The sequence below is a fragment of the Cervus elaphus genome, chromosome 22 (assembly GCF_910594005.1).
Source record: "Cervus elaphus chromosome 22, mCerEla1.1, whole genome shotgun sequence".
Taxonomy (NCBI): domain Eukaryota; kingdom Metazoa; phylum Chordata; class Mammalia; order Artiodactyla; family Cervidae; genus Cervus; species Cervus elaphus.
In genome coordinates, this window is record NC_057836.1 from 23,643,824 (window position 1) to 23,663,082 (window position 19,259).

The window sequence follows — 19,259 nt, forward strand, 5'->3', positions numbered from 1 at the left end:
GCACAATACAGCAGTAGTGACCATAGGTACAACGTTGCACAGTGGATCTCTAAAACTTTTTCATCCTGCATTACATAGACTTTATGCCCATTAGTTAGCAACGCCTCATATGCCCTACCCCCTAGCCCCTAGCAACCACCATCCCTCTCTCTGAGTCTATGAATGTGGCTATTTTAGAGCCCTTACATAACTGGAATGATGCAACGTCTGTCCTTCTGTGACAAAATATCCACACTGTTGAATACTGCAGATTCCCTTCCTTTTTAAGGGTTGAATAATGTTCCATTGTTTCAAATAAGCATGTCTCCATCCAGTGACTGCAGGTGAGTTTTGTCTACGACCATTAACTGGTCACTTGCATTGTCCATCGTTCCCCTTCTCTGCAGGATAGGTCTACGGTTCTTTTATCCGAAAATTTCTATCCGTTGAGCCAGACTTGGGACTAGGTATCTGCTTTTGTCAAAAATGATAGAGAAAACAGCTGCAAAATTTTGCTATTTCCTTCCTGATGCTCAAAACACCAAGGGGCTACACCTGTGCTTCCAGCTCTTTCCCTCCAAGGCCCAGAAGCAGAGGAACACTGCATTGGTCACTAGGCTGCTGGAAGTAGCTAGTGAGGTCAGTAGCCCTCACAGCCTGAGTGGCTCAATGGGAATCCACAGATAAAAGGCCTGAGGGAAGAGGGAGATGGTATTTCTGGAATTATCATGGTAAGAGGTGTAATGAGAAGCTCACTGCAGGGCTAGAGAGAAAGAAGAAGGAGGCGGCGGCCAGGAAAAGAAAAGCTTCCTTGGGTTCTTTGCAGAGAAGTTGTAGGAAAATATTTGAAAATGTGTGAATGTTGAGAAATAAGTAGAAAACTGAAGAATGAAAGGCTTCAGTGCTGGTGAACTGTTTGCTTGTTTGTATGTGAAAAGACCAAAGAGAGAATCTTGACATAAAGCACATCTTTTAAGAAATCTGTTGCTAATACTTTACAGCTGGGGGTCTCTGCTTAAACTTTCAGACAATAGCCTTGCAGCGTGATGCCCACAGCAAGATGGACAAGGCAGCTTAGCGCCGGCTCCCTCAAACCACTTGCTGCCCATGAGTCAACTGGTTCTGTTTCTGACAGTTTATTTTTGTTTTCGCTGAGTTCCTGTAGATAGCAAGTACTGACTGTGTTCTCTTCTGGAGCTGAAACAAAGGCTCCGGAGTTTAGTTTTGGCCATCCTGCTGGTGTGTTTTGCTTTTCTGGGCTGGAACTGTCCCAAAACCTAAGGTTCTGGGATTCCTGTCCACTCGTTACCATGGCAATTATAAGAAAGTGAGGCTAGGTCTGCCTCCAGTTCTGCAAAGCCCAGTCCAAGGCTTAAGAACAGGTCTTAGGTGGAGAATGACATTCTAGCCTAGGTTCTGGTTATTTATCTGTAAATAAGAGAAACAGAAGCTTCTGATTGTCAGAGATGGCAGGAACAATGAGGAACAATATTTTGACGGAAGAAATGGAATTGGGAATGTCAGCCTTCTCTCTGAGAGTTGAAGAAATAAACAAGCAACTCCCTAAGTTGGGTCAGTTGTTTTACTTGCTTAATTGGACTACACTCCCTTCTGCAGATGGAATATAATTGCTTCACAACGTGTCAGTTTCTGATCTATGTTGTTGTTCCATCGCTAAGTTGTGTCTGACTCTTTGCAACCCCATGGACTGCAGCACACTAGGGTTCCCTGTCCTTCACTGTTTCCTGAACTTTGCTCAAACTCACGTCCATTGAGTCGCTGATGCCATCCAACCATCTCATCTCTGTTGCCCCCTTCTCCCCCTGCCCTCAATCTTTCCCAGCATCAGGGTCTTTTCCAATGAATCAGCTCTTTGCATCAGATGGCCAAAGTATTGGAGCTTCAGCTTCAGCATCAGTCCTTCCAATGTGTGTACATATCCTTTTCCTCTTGAGCCTCCCACCCCACCATCCCATCCCTCTAGCTTGTCGCAGAGCACCAAGCTGAGCTCCCCGTGCTATACAGCAGTTTCCCACTAGTGATCTACTTTACACACGGCAGTGCATACATGTCCATGCTCCCCTCTCAGTTCATCCCCACTCCCCCAGTGTCCCTAGGTCTGTTCTTTGTGTCTGCATCTCTAGTCCTGCTCTTGAAATAAGTTCATCAGTACCATTTTTCTAGATTCCATATACTCTCGAGGACAGGCTAGAAATGAGTGGGGTGTCAGTAACATGAAACCAGAAGGCATAAGATAGCCAAGGTATTCAAAACCCACACAGTTCTCATCTCTCTCTGTATAAGCAAACATGTGGGCCAAATACCCTCTTTTCTCAGACTTGCTCTCCTGACCGGACTTGGCTCAGAATAGAACCACTCAGCCCAATGATGATTATACTCAATGCCTGAGGCCAGAGCAAACATGCTAAGCACCTTTGGCAAACATGCAGCATGAGGCTTGAATTTCAGAGCAGCAAGAACTGATGGGGAAGGAAACAGGCATCAGGACAGTTAGAAACTAAGGCATGAGTGGGACCAGATCTTTCCTTATGCTACATGTAATGGTGTGCGGTAGTCACTACCATCTCTGGAGTCTGACTGCCTGGTTCAAATCCTGGCTCCTCCACCTCTTAGCTGTGTGACCTTCAGAAAGCCACTACACCTCTCTGGGCCTCATGATTTTTTGATTTGTTGCTTTGTCCCTAAATAATGCTCCATACCAATGCTGTGAAGACTACTATGAGTTAATATAAGTGATCTGCTTAGAACAGGGTCTGGGCTATACTACTGACATATTGCAGAAGTGATAGTTATTACTAACTGTTATCTGTTAGCCAGGGCTCTTGTCTCTTTTGAGAATCTTCTTTAGAAGAACTAGCACAAACTAGGGTTTAGACTCCCCAAGTCTTCTGATTTCTTTCCTTCATTTCCCCTGTTTTCTGTCCTGGATGCAGTCTACACTATTCCTCACCCTTTTTGAGAAATGTCCACCCTTTCTAACTTCTCTTGTGATGCTGACCCTTCTCCTCAGTTCTCTCTTGCTTTCTCCACCTTTCTGTCCATTCTCCCTCACTCTCCTTTCTTGGAGAACAAATCCAGCACACTGCAGGCACTAATTAAAAATTCATCCAACCAATGGTAAACTAGAGCAGTAACATACAATTTAGACTCAGAATACAATAGTGACTTCAAAACATATAAAGGAAAAAAAAAATACCCTATAAGTTATTTCTAATATTGAAGGAAGGGATCTCAGAGAAAGAGATAAGTGATCACTTGTCAAACAATATCCAGAAACACAAAATAAAGATAAGAAGAGAAGTTTCCAGTGGGTGTGTGTGCAACCATGACACTTACATGTAGGCAACACAACCACCCATGCCTCTTCCATGAAGGAGACACAAACAGTCAAACCTCATAAGGCAGACCATCAAAGCTTTCCCCCAAGTGCTCAGGAGCCAGGTCCCAAAGAAGCCTGCCCTCCACCATTATTTTGTCAATTACTAAAAAGACCAGAGAAGCAGGGCAATGGAAAAATTCAACCCCCCTTCCCAGCTTCCATCCCAAAAAGGTGGCCATTAAGTAAGCCTATGGAACCAAGGACAGAGCTACCCCACCTAGGAAACGAAGTTCTAAAAATAAGCAATTCTTACAACAAATTAACAAATAAATAGATGCCATTAAAACCATGGCACAGTCAGAACACTGTGTAAAATCCAAGTATGTACTTGAAACCACAGACTGCCTGAACTAGAAGGGATCTTGGGGATTCTTGCTTTATAGATACAGAAACTGAAGCCTGAGGACCTTAAGGGACTTGTCCAAGGTCATGCAGTGATGGAGGTGGAGCCAAGTCTGACAGGCCAAGGGAAATGGGCTTGCCTGTATCTGGGAATTTAGGGCCCACTGGGGCTGGACACCCTGCTTAAGGCAGGCAGCATCGAGGAGCCAGAGAAAGAAAGAAAGCAGGGAAGAGAGACTTCCCTGGTGGTCCAGTCAGTAGCTAAGAGTCCGCCATGCAATGCAGGGGACGCTGGTTTGATCCCTAGTTGGGGAACTAAGATCCCACAGGCCGCAGGGTGACTAAACCCACGTGTTATAACTACAGCGCCCACATGCCGAAACTTCTAAAGCCCATGCACTCCAACTAGAGAGTCCAAGAACCGCGACAGAAGATCCCGCGTGCTGCAACTAGGACCCAATGCAGCCAAATAAATATATACTTTTTAAAAAAGAAAAGGGCAAGGGAAGAGATCAGGAACTTCCGTGCCAGCAGACTGGTTTCAGAGATTCAATGAGAGTTGAGGCCAGGATTGAAAAAGTAACGCAGCGAGGAAATGGAGCAACAAAAGCCACCAGGCAAACCACTTGCTGTCCTGGAGCGAGTGGTTATTAAACACTGTCGCGGGGATTTGGGGATGTTCCAAGACTCGGCTCTAAAGGGCCAAATAGCTTTTTCATGTTCTGAAAACCACTGGAGCTCTCCTAGAAGAAGGGCCCAGGTGCTCATCTATTATTGAACATGTTTAAAAAGGCATTTAGGAAAGAGCACCAGGAGACAGATTTGCAACTGCAGTGGCGGTCCCAGGAGGGCTGTGTTTGCTCAGAGGAGGAGCAGAGTTCACGTTCAGTGATACAGGGAGAGCCAACACGGGCAGGTGTCCCGGCGTTCTCGGGAGCACCTGTTGGTGTTCCCCCTCTAGCAGGTCACCTGGAAGTGAGAGATGCAGGGGGCAAACCCCGAGAAGGGCAGCCCCCCTACTGTTAACACGCTCAGACCAATGAGCCATGGCCAAACTCTTGTGTGTCAATGACGGGGGTGGGGGTGTGGGAAGAGGAAGGGGTGCATTGATGGGAGAGGGGTTTTTGTAATGTATATCTACACACACAGATTCTAAATAATGAGGTAATACATAGCACCAAAAGTTATGTGATAAATAGATGAATAGAGATGGTTAGATAGCATCACCGACTGCATAAGCGTACGTGACAGAGAATGAGATGGTTAGATAGCATCATTGGCTCAGTCGACATTAATCTGAACAAACTCTGGGAGACAGTGAAGGACAGGGGAGGCTGGTGTTCTGCAGTTCACAGGATCGCAAAGAGTTGGACAAGAGTTAGTGACTGAACAACAACAAAATGTAGATAATAGATCAATTAATGGCTTGATAAATATTTAATGATATATTTTCTATCATATTTTATTTCTTATATTTTAATGATATATATTTACAGCATAGCATTCACAACATATTGTTAAAGGAAAGCATGGATTACAAAATAGGATGTATAATATTATCTCAATTTTTTAAAAATACACACATTTATAAAACATATTTATAATCTAGAAGAGCATGGTGGAAAAGATTGGAATGATAGAACCCAATATATAAATAAAAATTATCTCTGGGTGATAGAATTTGAGGTGAAGCTTATTTTTTTCTTTATGCTTTTCTCTATTTTATGAACTTTTTCTCAGTGAACAATTGCTATACTTTTGGATCAGACATAAACAACAAATATCAGTACGTAAAAGAGAGGTTTATTACTAAAGATGAGATGAGATTCCTCTGGTTCTGAAACAGAGATCCTCACAACTTTGTGTGCAATACATTTAAAACCACGGTTTCCTCCCTGGGCTTTTATATAAGTATAGTCTTAAGTAGCCCAAGCAGTCATGGGGAGAATAAACATATACATAGAGATTTGGGGAGTCTTCTTAGTGGCTGCCTGCTATCATCACATTCTTCCCTACATTATACCTGTGTGATATTCTCAACAGCACACATTTCTTGAGAACAGAGTGTCTTGTTTACCTTTATTTCCTCTTAGCACCCGGCACAGAGTCCTTCGCAGAGAAACCCTTCAGATTACGTTCGCAGAACTGAACTGAAGCCGCGTGATAAAGGAAGCGGTAAATGGATACAGGAAGAAAAAGCAATGCCTTCTGGTGGACTTTGAGATTCTGCTCTCACATGAAAAGAAGCAATGCCAGTGGAGATCCAAGAAGAAAGGTTTATCTGAACTTTGCAAAGTAGAGGAAATGCGATCTACTCACCGTAGTTCTTTGGATATAGCAAATTCTCTTCTGAGATGGAGCGTCTCTCACTTCTGGGCTGGGGTGGGGCAGGGGGCCTGGAAATTTACAATTCTTCATCTTCAGGGCAGAAAGAAACCCGAGCACCCTCCTTTACATCCTTATTTAGCACTTGCAGGAAGATCAAGATACCCCTGCCGATACTGTCATGATGAACCTGTCTTTCCTTACATCCTAAAAGCTCAATCTCATCTGAGTGTGGCTCTTTTCCTGCCTGGACAACCTCAACCTCCTTTTTTCCTGACTGCTGACTTTCCCTTTCTCTCTGCATTAGTTTAAGCGGACTAGCATAACAGGAGTCCTCTTGCTCTCTCCCTACACTCAGACTTTGTTGCTCTCTTTAATCGCTATCAGGTTTCTGTTCTTAAAGATGTGACATTTCCCCTACCTTCAATTCTGATTTCATTTTTCCTCTTCCACATCTCTTTCCTTTCATTTGCCCACCGCTTTCCTTCGTTTTCTTGGTCTCCTGGCTGAGATTTTTCTCTGCAGAAGCCTTCTTTCTTTGCCAGGTACATGTCCTTGGATCACTCAAATTCCCCTTAAAGCTCTTGTCTATGAAGCCTTTCCAGGATATTCATCTAGGTAGAATTATTTGTGACTTTGCCAAGAGAAAAGACAAATTCACACATGCCTAAAACTTTTAAAGACATTAGAAGTTTATATTTCTGTCTTTCATTGTCTGACGAATAGAAAGCCCTTTAGACAGGTAATGTCTTATGCCTTCTACAATTCTAAGGTGAATTTGAGGATTCAGTACAGCCCAGAACTGTGGATGCGCTGTGGGACTGAGGTGTTTTTAATACAGCGCTCAGAATTCTCAGCTGCCCCCTAGGGACCACAAGGAGAATTGCAACAAGCAATCGAAGGGTGGTGTCCTCTACATTTTTATCCAATTCCTTAACCCTTAATGTACCCATTTTCAAGGTACATGTTTTAAATTTTAAGCAGAGACTGCATCTTTTCTGAACTCATTCCTGTTCTAGGAGTTGCAGACTCCAATGGCTGCAGGAACGAGGCAGACTGTTAATACAGGGCTGGACCCCAAGAGGGCTGCATGGAATTGACAGCTTGTATTCCTGGGGTTTCCCAGGTGGCACTAGTGGTAAAGAACACACCTGCCAATGCAGAAGACATAAGAGACATAGGTTCCATCCCTGGGCAGGGAAGATCCCCTGGAGGAGGGCATGGCAACCCACTCCAGTATACTTGCCTGGAGAATCCCACGGACAGAGGTGCCCGGCGGGCTACAGTCCATAGAGGAGCAAAGACTCGGACATGACTGAAGCTGCTTAGCAAGCATGCATTCCATTCCAAAGAGGGTCCACCCCTCAGTCCCAGCAGAATGCGAGCCCAGGGTGGCCACTCTCCTGATTTTCTAGGAACCCACCAATCTGGAGTTTCAGGGTAATCTATAAAATTTTAAATGGTAGAGCCAATTTAATCTTCAATACAACACCCCAGGTCACATAGAACATGTCTACGATCCATGTTTTACCCATCCTGTGATTTATTACCTTTCCTAAACATTCTCACCAAGTCCTCGTGTCGTGTCACACTGTCACCAGAGGGTGAAATGGAGACAACCAATGGAGCGAAATAATTGACACAACAGCTGCAAACAATGTCACGTTCACTTGGAACCGTAGGTTAGGGTACGTGACTAAATGCAGTTCTCAGTGAACAAAGAGGGTTAACGCTTATCGACTCTCTGGAAAAATCAAGCATAAAAAGTGGAATGTTCATAGCCCAGTGCGTCAAATTATAAAAATTCATATCCCAATCCTCTAAAACTTAGTAGTCACGGGAAAAATGATAGATCAAATACTACCCACATTTTCCCTGTTGCTCGGAAGTGGGTCTGGAGTCTCAACAAAGCAGCCAGACAACGTTTAAACAGGGGACATATGGGCATCATCTGAAAGGTTTTTACTTTAAGTTGCAGTTAAATTAATAATAGCTATTGATAATAACAGCTTTCCTTAGAAATTTATCTGACAACTTATTTAAAATAATACATTTTTTAAAAAGCCCCTTTGTACACGCTTAGTCACTCAGTTGTGTCCAACTCTTTGTGGCCCCATGGTCTGTAGCCCGCCAGGCTCCTCTGCTAATGGAATTTTTCAGGCAAAAATACTGGAGTGAGGTGCCATTCCCTCCTCCAGGGGATCTTCCCAACCCAGGGATCGAACCTGAATCTTCTGCACTGACAGGCAGATCCTTTACCACTGAGTCATCTGGGAAACTGCTTTGGGGGCTGGTATTTCTAAAAATCCCTTGGTGGCTGGTGTCACGTGGTTGAGAGCCACTGTACCCAATCTTACCACCTTAATGGCGCTTGATACCATTTGAAGTGATGATAGTTACTTATTTGTTGATGTGTTTGTTGTCTCATCTCCTCACCAAGATATAAATTCATTGAGGGTGGGGAATTTATTGGTCTTATTCAGTACTGTTTACCCCATACCTGGAACAGTGCCTGGTACTTAGTAGAGCCTCGGGAGATATTTCCTGAATGAATAACCTCAGACAATCAGCCTAATATCCTGGAGTTCTGTATCAGTAACTGAAGACCATGGGTAATTCAGAATCTTCTGGAGGGAGAGGTATAGGCCTTAACTCTTTCCTGCTGGGCTTCTGGCTCTATCTTTAACTTTGTGGAGGGATAAAGATTCAGATTTATTTCCAAGTAAATGGCTGGAAAATAAAATGAAAATAGAGAACAGTGACAAAGTGGCAGTATACAATATCCGTTAAGTGGACACTTCTCCTTGTGAAAAGGCAACATCTGTGGTAAACTACCCCTGTGTTTTATAGGTTAAAACTCAGATTTTTGGGGTCTCATTCCTGGAGCTTCAGAGATAGGACCTGAGAACTTGCATTTCAAGTAAGTTCCCAGGTGATGCTGCTGCTGCTGGCCGGGGGACCACACTTTTAGAACCACCAGTATGAACTGTAAGACACTATTCATGTGTCAACCATCACTATCATTCACCCTCTACTTCACCGCCATCCCCGTTACAGTCAACCCTGACTGGGACATATCTTTGAACATAAACCACCATCCCCTGTGGGAGGAATTCCTTTCACACTTGTGGGTCAACCTACCTGCTACACAATAAGAAAGCCATAAAGGAGAGATTGGCTGTTCTTTACTATCAACCACAAAGCGGTGGTTTATTACAGTGAAACAAAAGCCAAGGAGATCACATGGCACAAGGACCCATGATATATGAGGTTTCATGAGCAGTCACAACTGCCTAATGTGGTTTGGTGGTTATTTAATGGTTACTGAGAACCACAACATCCTAAATCTAAGCTGAACATGTTTCCAATCCCTGCTTTGGGGGCGATAAGCCCAGCGCGGACTGCTCTGCTGTGTTGTGGACTTTTACTACTCTTTTATTATTAATAAGACTCAATTTTTAAAAATCCCTGTATAAAAAGTTGTTCAAGAATGAAGGAAGAAAGCGTATTCATCACCAGTTTATCATGAAGCGTATCAAGGATTCTATGTGTTGTCTCCTAGCTACTTCCTTTCAGCAACTAAGGCCAAAATCCAGCCATGTTCGTATGTGTGCACGTGGATCGTTTTTCTTCATTTTCTTGTTTTCTACAATCCAATTTCAGTTGTATTAAAACTGGCTTAACATATGTTGAATTATACTTCAAAGACAAACTCACATGAAAGAGGTTAGATTTGTGGCTACCAAAGGCGGAGAGTGGGGGTAAGTGAAACTGGATGAAAGCAATCAAAAGGTATCAACTTCTAAGTGTAAGATAAACAAATCCTAGGGATATAGTGTACAACATGATAAATATAATTAATACTACTATAGGATATATATGAAAATTGTTAAGAGACTAAATCCTAAGAGTTCTCATTGTGAGAAGGACCTTTTTAAAATTTCTTTAATGTTGAGTCTATGCAAGATGATGGATGTTCACCAAACTTATTATGATTATCATTTCATGATGTATGGAAGTCAAATCACCTTACACTCACACAGGACTGTCAATTTTATCTCAATAAAACGAGAAGAAAAAACACATTCAAGTAAAGAACAGTGAATATTTGCACAGCGCCTGCTACACACCCGATACCGTGCTAAGAATTTGAAATGAATTAAAATTCGTTTGATCCTTACAGCAACAGTTTGAGGTAAGTGCTACCATCCTTCCCGTTTTATAGATGAGAAAAGGGAGGAAAGGGATGAGAAAGCTGCAGCAACATTTATTTACACTGCTTTGTATGATTCCCTGTTTTAGGCAGAAGGGGAGCAAGATATGATGCGTCTCGGCTTTTAACTATGCCTCAAAAGACAAGTTCAAGAACCCAAGGTTAAGGAGAAAGCATAAGACAAGATATGTAGCCATAAAAGTACAGGAGGTTGGGAGAAGGTGTTGTCGCAATTATGCTGGTGTGTAGACTCAACACAGGGAGGTGAGGAGGAAAGAAGATACAAAGGGAGGGCAGTCCTGACTCTGTGACTCAGGAACCGGGGGTCAGTAACACCCTTTGCCTTCTGGAAGCATTTCCCAAATTTCACTGAAGAACTACTGCTCCAATTTTTGTAACATATGTGCACTACTTTCACTATTTTTAATTTAATATATGAAATGACCTTCTTTAAGAAAATATTTATTAAAAAATTCATATCACGACTGTGAATGTAAGACAAGTGTTACTTGCCAAAGATAGAAGATAACTATAAAAATAAATAGGACTTCCCTGTTAGTCCAGAGGTTAAGAATCCTCCTGTCAATACAGGGGACTGGGGTTTGATCTCTGGTCTAGGAAGATCCCACGTGCCTCAGGGCGATTAAGCCTGTGCGCCAGAACTACTGAAGCCCTTATGCTCTAGAGCTTGTGCTCCACAACAAGAGAAGCCATGGCAAAGAGAAGCCCTCTCATCACAACCGGAGTAGCCCTGCTTTCCAAAACTAGAGAAAGCCCACACACAGCAACGAAGAACTGGCATAGCCAAAAACAAATTGAAACATTTTAAAGTAGATTACTTAAATTAAAGAATATTCATTCTTCTTAACTTATGTACCAGAGTGAAACTCAAAATCACACTTCGGGAAACATTGAGTTTCCCGATGATGAATGATGAATCACAGATCAGTGGTCTCAGCTATGGAATTTGGCTTCTATTTTCTCTTTTATATATGTGGCACCTTTTTTTTTCTCAATGGATCTCTAGCTAGTTCTATATAAGATCTCCAAACTCCTCTCTCTTAGCTAGTTGAACTCATAAAATATTTGGTTGATTGTGTTTTATGGAAAACAAAGTTAAAATTTCATGTCACTCTCCCGCTAAGATATGAGAACTGTTTTGTAGGTCAGCTATTTTAAATTCTCCTCGGTGGTTCAACATTTCTCTGCACCTCCAGCAGGTGTCTGATCAATGGGGCTGCATGGCCACAGTGCCACTGCCATGGTGGATGCGTTTTAGAAGAGCTTTCAACTGCAGAAGCGAGCTCTTTGCTAGAAAATCTCCCCTATGCCATCAGAACCTAGACAGCTGCCTCTGTAGGTAGCTGTGGCCTTTATTACTGGGAGAAAGGTGTTCTGTCCTCACAGTTTGAAGAGACAGGTTATTGTTCTAACTGGAAAAAAAAAAGGCGATATGCATGTGTGTATTCATGATGTATTTTTAGGTGTGTGTGTGTCTGTAATGCGTGCATGTGTGCTAAGTTGCTTCAGTCATGTCCAACTCTTTTCAACCCTATGGACTGTAGCCCACCAGGCTCCTCTATCCATGGGATTCTCCAGGCAAGAATACTGGAGTGGGTTGCCATTTCCTACTCCAGGGGATCTTCCCAACCCAGGGATCAAACCCACGTCTCTTACATCTCCAACATTGGCAGGTGGGTTCTTTATCACAAGCACCACCTGGGAAGCTGGTGTCGGTAATAGTAGCAGAAAGGTGTAGGGCTGTGAGGATGCAGAAAAGCTTTTCTGTTGTTGCTCTTTCTATCTTTCCTGCCTCTCTCCTTTCTCCCACTCCTCCCCCCTTACTTTTTCATTTCATGTTCCTCTCAGGAAAATATTATCCTGAAACAGTCAGTCACACTTTGAGCCAACCTCTCCCTCATCCCAGTACAGGATCATGTGTGAACACTTCGTTTAACCACTCTTATGTGATAGGGCTCACATGTATCCATGGTGTTGTCGTCCTCTGGCCTACAGAAGAATTCTCATTTGTATTGCTACACTTTGACTCCATTAGTCTAGTTAAAATCTGTGTATCAAGGCAAAAAGCATACTGAACTTAAATGGAGCCAGATGTAAATATCTACACTCAGTACTGCCACTCCTTAAATGTATGAATTTGGCAAGTCAGACTTTTCTGAGCCTCAGTTTATGTAACTGCACAAATATTTCCCAAAGTTTTCATCAGAATCAAAATTAGATCCTATATGATAAAACTCTTCATAAACCACATTGCTCTTAAAGGGTCATATAAACGTCAGATGTGCTAGAGGCCAAATCTTCCTAAGATCCCTTGATCTCAGGCTACACTATTCTAGCAACTATACATCTTCCTCAGACCCTATAGGGAGAACAGATGTTTTTCACTGTTATATGAAGAGAATGCTGAGGTGGCTTAAACATCCACCAGAAATTCTAACTAAGAGATAGTATTCACATTCTTCACCAGCAAGTTTCCCTCCTTATGGGATGAATGAAAAAAATGGTATGTGTTATTATGAGAAGAGCCAAAGTTAATGATCTTAAAAGAAACCACACATCACACTCTAAGAGTAGAAAAATGTGAAAGGAGATCTAGTGGAGTCTGGTGTAAAAAGGAGAATATGGGGCACTTGGTCCTCTTCCCCGTGGGGTCTGTCACTCTCTCCCCACCGTCTGCCTTCTGCTTCTGCTATTCTCCTCCTTGCTTTGCCTCCCCAAGACCACACTTTCATTCTCATCGTTCCCCTGGTGCTTTAAGTTTAAACCTTCAGAACACTTAGCTGATAGAACTAAGACCTGGAATGCTTATAGAACCAGCAACGGGGCAGCCTTTATGGGCAGCAGAGAACAGCTGGGTCATATGATCACAGAGAGGGAGAGTGGGTAGAAAGTGTGAGAGTGTGACCCCCGCAACTCACTCTCTCTCAAAATGAACTGAAATGTTCATGAAATTATGGACATAAATCATTCTAATAGAGAAAGAAAAATCATACCAAATAATCTGACTTCTATACCTGTTGTGGGATGTTTGTATTCATGTTTTTTATTGATAGCTTTCATTCTTAAAGGCAGATTATTTTCTTAATTAGACTTCCCTTTAAATTTTTGTACTAGGGGCCAATCAGAAGAGTTAACAAGCCAAGGTCAGTTGCTTCCCTTCCTGTACACACAGATTGCTTTACCCTGGTCTCAGCGAACTCTCAGAAATAGGTACTGTGGTGAGAGACACTGTGTGGGAACTTGCACAAATCTATCAGTGCTACAGGAAGAACTCAAATCAGAAGATCTCCTGGTGGTAGGTCAACAGAGGTATGCTTGTATATGAAGGACATTCAGATATTATAGCTTTAATGCCAAACCTCAGGGAAAGTTAATATGTTATTAATGTATGCACAAAGTAGCCAGTTCAGTAGAAAATACATCAAGGTTCAAAAGGAGTGGTTTCTGCCATGATGGCCTCTGACAGTGTTGAGGCACATCAGCCTGTGCCTGTGAGAGGCAGCCAGGTGCTGCCCCCACTGGTGAAAGAAGGTATTGCTCTCCCATCTTCCTGGGTCACTTGGGGCACGGAGAATGGAAACAACACTAGAAATGATGTCACAACAAGCATAAGCCAGCCCTACTAGCTCCTTGGGAACATGTGCCTGAATTTTGAAGGCCTCTAACTTGCAAGAAAATGGTCCTAGCATGATGAAAACGGCAGACACAAACCACGTGACCAAACCCATCCTCCGTGTGTTGTAATTGCCAAAGATGATAAATATTCTTATCAGCGAAATTAGAGGATCAGAAGATCAGAAAGAGAAAACCCTCTGAGATTCCCAGCAGACCAGGAACCACCAAGGAGAGACACATACCCACCACACATGTGTCTACTCTCCTGTTACCGAATTAATATAATTCAAGCTTCTCAGGTTAAGGGATGTCATTTTGAATGTTTAGGGTCATTATACAACAACAAAAATGTGACCAAACCTTGTCACCTTGGACATCAATCTTAGGGCATTGAAGTTGGATTATCAAAAACTCTGAAATTATTCTCATCTGAGTACTAGTCTCTACTGAATACACATGTGAATGCTTAACCATGGGAGGTTCGTTTAAAGAAGTATGATACAGGGACTTCCCTGGTGGTCCACTGGTGAAGATAGTGCTTCCACTGCAGCGGGCATGGGTTCGATCCCTGTTTGGGTAACTAAGAACACACATGCCATGTGATGCAGCCCAAAAAAATAGTACGATACATCTTTACAATGGAAAATGAGGCAGTCATTAAGTTTCATGCTTTCGGATAACATTAATAAAATAAGAATATGGCCACAATATCATAGTGAGAGAAAGAAGATTGCAGCTGTTCATACATTGTTTCCAATTCTATTGTATCACACTGTATTGTATTATAATATACACAGAAAAAAGCATCAGATAAGAAACAGAAGAAATGTAAATGCTAGTTCTTTGTAGGTATGGAAATGGGTAAATTTTATTTTGTCCCCTAAATACATTTAATAAGCAAATAAGAAAATCGCAAATGTTATAATAAGAAAATTGTAAGTGTTTTTAACTTATCTATCAACATGAGTCTTGTAACCCCTCCACACCACTACTACTTCTTCAACACTGCTGCTGCTGCTAAGTCACTTCAGTCATGTCCGACTCTGTGTGACCCCATAGACGGCAGCCCACCCGGCTCCCCCGTCCCTGGGAACTTCAAGGCAAGAACACTGGAGTGGGTTGTCATTTCCTTCTCCAATGTGTGAAAGTGAAAAGTGAAGTGAAGTCGCTCAGTCGTGTCCAACTGGTAGCACCAGGCTCCTCCGTTCATGGGATTTTCCAGGCAAGAGTACTACTACTGAAGAAACATCATAAGCCAGAATTAGAAAGATGGTTCATCAGAGACTCAGGAGCCAACCAGAGATAACTGTCATGAAATAAAAATCTCAATAAAAAGTAAACAAGGTGGATGAAAGCCGTCTTTCAGCTTTGGGGACACTTTCCTCTTTACTGCGTTTCCTTAAGTCAAGGTCAAGCCAGCATTTCTGTCTCCAAGCTCCGTCCAGCTTTTCTCAAACCTGACTAGCAGGTATAGGTTTCAAAAGCAAAGTCAACCAAGGTTTTTTTGGTCTTTTATCCTTTTCATTCAGTGGCTGATGACAGCACATGAAGACAACCAGCCTTTCTGAAATGACATTTCTGAAGTCTATTCCCCCAATACATCCTGCTCTGCTCTTCAAATTATTTTATAAACGTACATGGGGGCAGCAGCTTGACTTTGTGGACTAACAGGGCCATGGAGACTTTGAGGGCTTAAGTGCACACCTTCCCACCACACAAGTCTCTTTCTGGAACCTCAGAAAAGGGTGTAGACAAAAAGCCACATGGGCCATGGCTCTTGGAGCTGAGGGAACCACATCACTTGGATGTGAGAGTCTGTGATAATCAACAACTTAGAAAGACAACCAAAAGCATGCAACCCAGAGGCCCTGTCTGTAAGCCCGTGTCATATAGATTCACGGTCTTTACTAACCAGGCAACACGAAACGCCACCCAAACATAAGATAAAAGATTTAAAAATCACCTTAGGGTGCGCACCCGCCCAGGCCCGGCTCCCACGTCCCCAGCTCCGCCCCCGCGCGCCCCGCCCCCCGCGGAACCCGCCCGGCTGAGCGGTAGGTTGGCCAGGCCCGAGCTGGCGGGAGGCTGACGTGAGCGGGCGGGACCAAGATGGCGGCGCAGGTGGTGCAGGCAGTGCAAGCGGTCCATCTGGAGTTGGATGCCTTCCTCGTGTGTCTCAACCACGCTCTGAGCACGGAGAAGGAAGAGGTGATGGGGCTGTGCATTGGGGAGTTTGACACCATCAGAATTGTTCACATTCATTCTGTCATCATCCTGCGACGTTCTGATAAGAGGAAGGATCGCGTGGAAATTTCTCCAGAGCAGCTGTCTGCGGCCTCAACAGAGGCAGAGAGGTTGGCTGAACTGACGGGTCGCCCCATGAGAGTTGTGGGTTGGTACCACTCCCATCCCCATATAACTGTTTGGCCTTCACATGTTGATGTCTGCGCACAAGCCATGTACCAGATGATGGATCAAGGCTTTGTAGGACTTATATTTGCCTGCTTCATAGAAGATAAAAATACAAAGACTGGACGGGTACTCTATACTTGCTTTCAATCCATACAGGCCCAAAGGAGCTCAGAGTATGAGAGAATTGAAATCCCAATTCATATTGTACCTCATGTAACCATTGGGAAAGTATGCCTTGAGTCAGCAGTTGAGCTGCCCAAGATCCTGTGCCAAGAAGAAAAAGATGCATATAGGAGGATCCACAGCCTTACACATCTTGACTCAGTAACCAAGATCCATAATGGCTCAGTGTTTACCAAGAATCTGTGTAGTCAGATGTCAACAGTCAGCGGACCTCTACTATAGTGGTTGGAGGACAGACTGGAGCAAAACCAACAGCATGTCCAGGAGCTGCAACAAGAAAAGGAAGAGCTTCTGCAAGAACTTTCTTCTCTAGAATAAAGCCAGAGACAGAACGGGGAAGGATGAAAATACCAGGAATAAAATTAAATAGGCTAAATCCATTTTGAAGAAGAAAAATTGGGAGGACTCTCATTACCTGACTTCAAGATTTACTGTAAAACTGCAGTGATCAAGACAGCCCAACCAATTTTGACAAAGGTACAGAAGCAATTCAACGGAGGAAGGATAGTCTTTTCAACAAATCATGTTGGTGCAGTTGGCAAAGAAAAGGAACTTTGACCTAAACTGTATACATTATACAAATCTGAAAATGTATCATGATGTTAGGTGTAAGATGTAAACTGTAAAACCTTTAGGGAAGAAAATCATAGAAAAATCTTTAGGATGTTGGGCTAGGCAACAAGCTCTTGGCCTTCACCCCAAAAGCACAGTCCTAAAATGAAAAAGTTGATATACTGGACTTTATCAAAAGGAAAAACTTCTGCTCTGCAAACAATTTAAGAGGAAGATGTTATTGAGAGAAATCACTTGCAAACCATTTATCGTGATGAATCTAGAATAAAGTCAAGAGGAAAAAATAATACAATTAGAAAATGAGCAGAAGACATGAATAGACATAGCACTGAAGAGGGAATGTGGATGGCAAGCAAGCATAGGAGAAAATCTTGAATCTTATTAGTAATTAGGGGATGCAAATTAAAACCACAAGGAATTATGACTATGTACTTATCAGAATGGCTAAAGAAAATAATAATGAAAATGGGGACTTCCTGGCAGTTCAGTGGTTGAGACTCTGCCTTTCAATGCCGGGGGCATGGGTTTGATCCCTAGTTGGGGAACTAAGATCCCACATGCCTAGGGGTGTGGCCAAAATTTTTTTTAAATAGTGAAAATAGCAGATGCTGTTGAGCATACAAACTGGATATCTCATACCTTGCTGAATGGAATGTAAAATGGTAAGCCACTCTGAAAAAAAGAGTTTGGAAACTTTTAATAAAGTTAAACATGAAAGTGAAAGTGTTAGCTGCTCAGTCATGTCTGACTCTTTGGACCCCATGGACTGTAGCCTGCCAGGTTCCTCTGTCCATAGGGATTCTCCAGGCAGGAATACTGGAGTAGGTTGCCATTCCCTTCTCCAGGGGATCTTCCTGACCCAAGGATCGAAAGTTAAACATACATGTTCTTTATTACCCAGCAATTGTTTTTCTGGACATCTATCCCAAAGAAATAAAAAGCCTATTTTGGCACAAAAACTTCTGTACAGATGTTATTAGCACTTTTATTTGTAATAGCCCCAAATGAAACAACCCAGATGTCCTGCAGTTGAGTGTGCAGTTAAACCAACCATTCACACTATGGGATACTACTCTGCAATGTAAAGAAACAGAATATTGATATACACGACTTGGATGGATCTCAAGTGTATTATGATGAATGAAAAAAGTCAGTCTCAACAGGTCACCTACTGTATGACTGCATTTGTATAACATTATAAATTCTTGAAATGAAAAAAATATAAAAATGAAGAACAGATTAATGGTTACCAGGGATAGGGACTGGAGGGGGTATGAGATATGGGTGATTATAAAGGGTAACAACACAAGCAGTTCCTTTGTGCTGATGGAACAGTTCTATTTCTTGATTGTGGTGTTGATTACAATGAATGTATATCTGTGCTAACACTATATGGAGCTACACAAAAAACCCACAAATGGAGTGCATGTAAAATCTGGTGAAACCAAATAAGGTCTACAGTCTAGCCAGTAGTATTGTACCATTGTCATATGTTGGTTTTGAATTTGGACTATAGCGATGTGTAAGATCTTACCACTGGGGGAAACTCGGACTCCCTGTACTATTTTTGCACCTTCCTGTTAATTTGTAATTATTGCAAAATAAAGAGTTGTAAGTTTTAAATAAGGAAAAAATTAAAAAAAAAACCCTTAGGTTATAGAAATTTTGTGTCACAATCTGCATCCTTCTTGCAGTACTTCTTTTTTTGTTTTCCCCAGCAACTAGGAAAATGACAAGACTAATTTGGTGGGAGCAGTGCTAGGATCATAGTAGGTGCTCAATTATTATGTGTAAGAAAGAAGGGAAGACCCCAAACCCTCAATGCCTTGGAAGTCACGCCTTGCTGTCAGGGCCAGACTGCCCCCTAAGAAATACCCCGGATTTTAGATTCTTCCAAAGTCAGCCCCTGGCGTGGTTAACAGTTCTGGCACTCTACACTCCTCTCTACGAAGAAATTTTCCCGAGAGCTAGTAGAGATCCTTTCTGCTGGATCTTAAGCCCACTTAACTCTGGTTCTGTCTGGAGAAGAGAGGGTGAACAGCTGATGTCAACACTTGGTCCGATAATTCTTCATAGATTTAAAGAAAGTCATCACCTCCTTGCTCTCCTCCTTCCCCTCCATGACCCCAATTCCCACAGCCTTTCTCCATGGAGTCTGTTTCTTAATCCCTTAATCCAATGATGCCTATTAGGATG

The 19,259-nt window shown here is 42.6% G+C and overlaps 2 protein-coding genes across 2 annotated transcripts in view; one reads left to right on the top strand and one right to left on the bottom strand.

Moving 5' to 3' along the window:
* GRIN2B (glutamate ionotropic receptor NMDA type subunit 2B) overlaps positions 1-19,259 on the bottom strand; it is a 480,842-nt gene that overhangs the window by 102,418 nt on the left and 359,165 nt on the right.
* On the top strand, positions 16,005-17,013 carry LOC122680710 (lys-63-specific deubiquitinase BRCC36-like). The gene has a single exon (XM_043882347.1). The coding sequence runs from the start codon at positions 16,005-16,007 to the stop codon at positions 16,710-16,712; it is 708 nt and encodes a 235-aa protein (XP_043738282.1). The 3' UTR covers positions 16,713-17,013.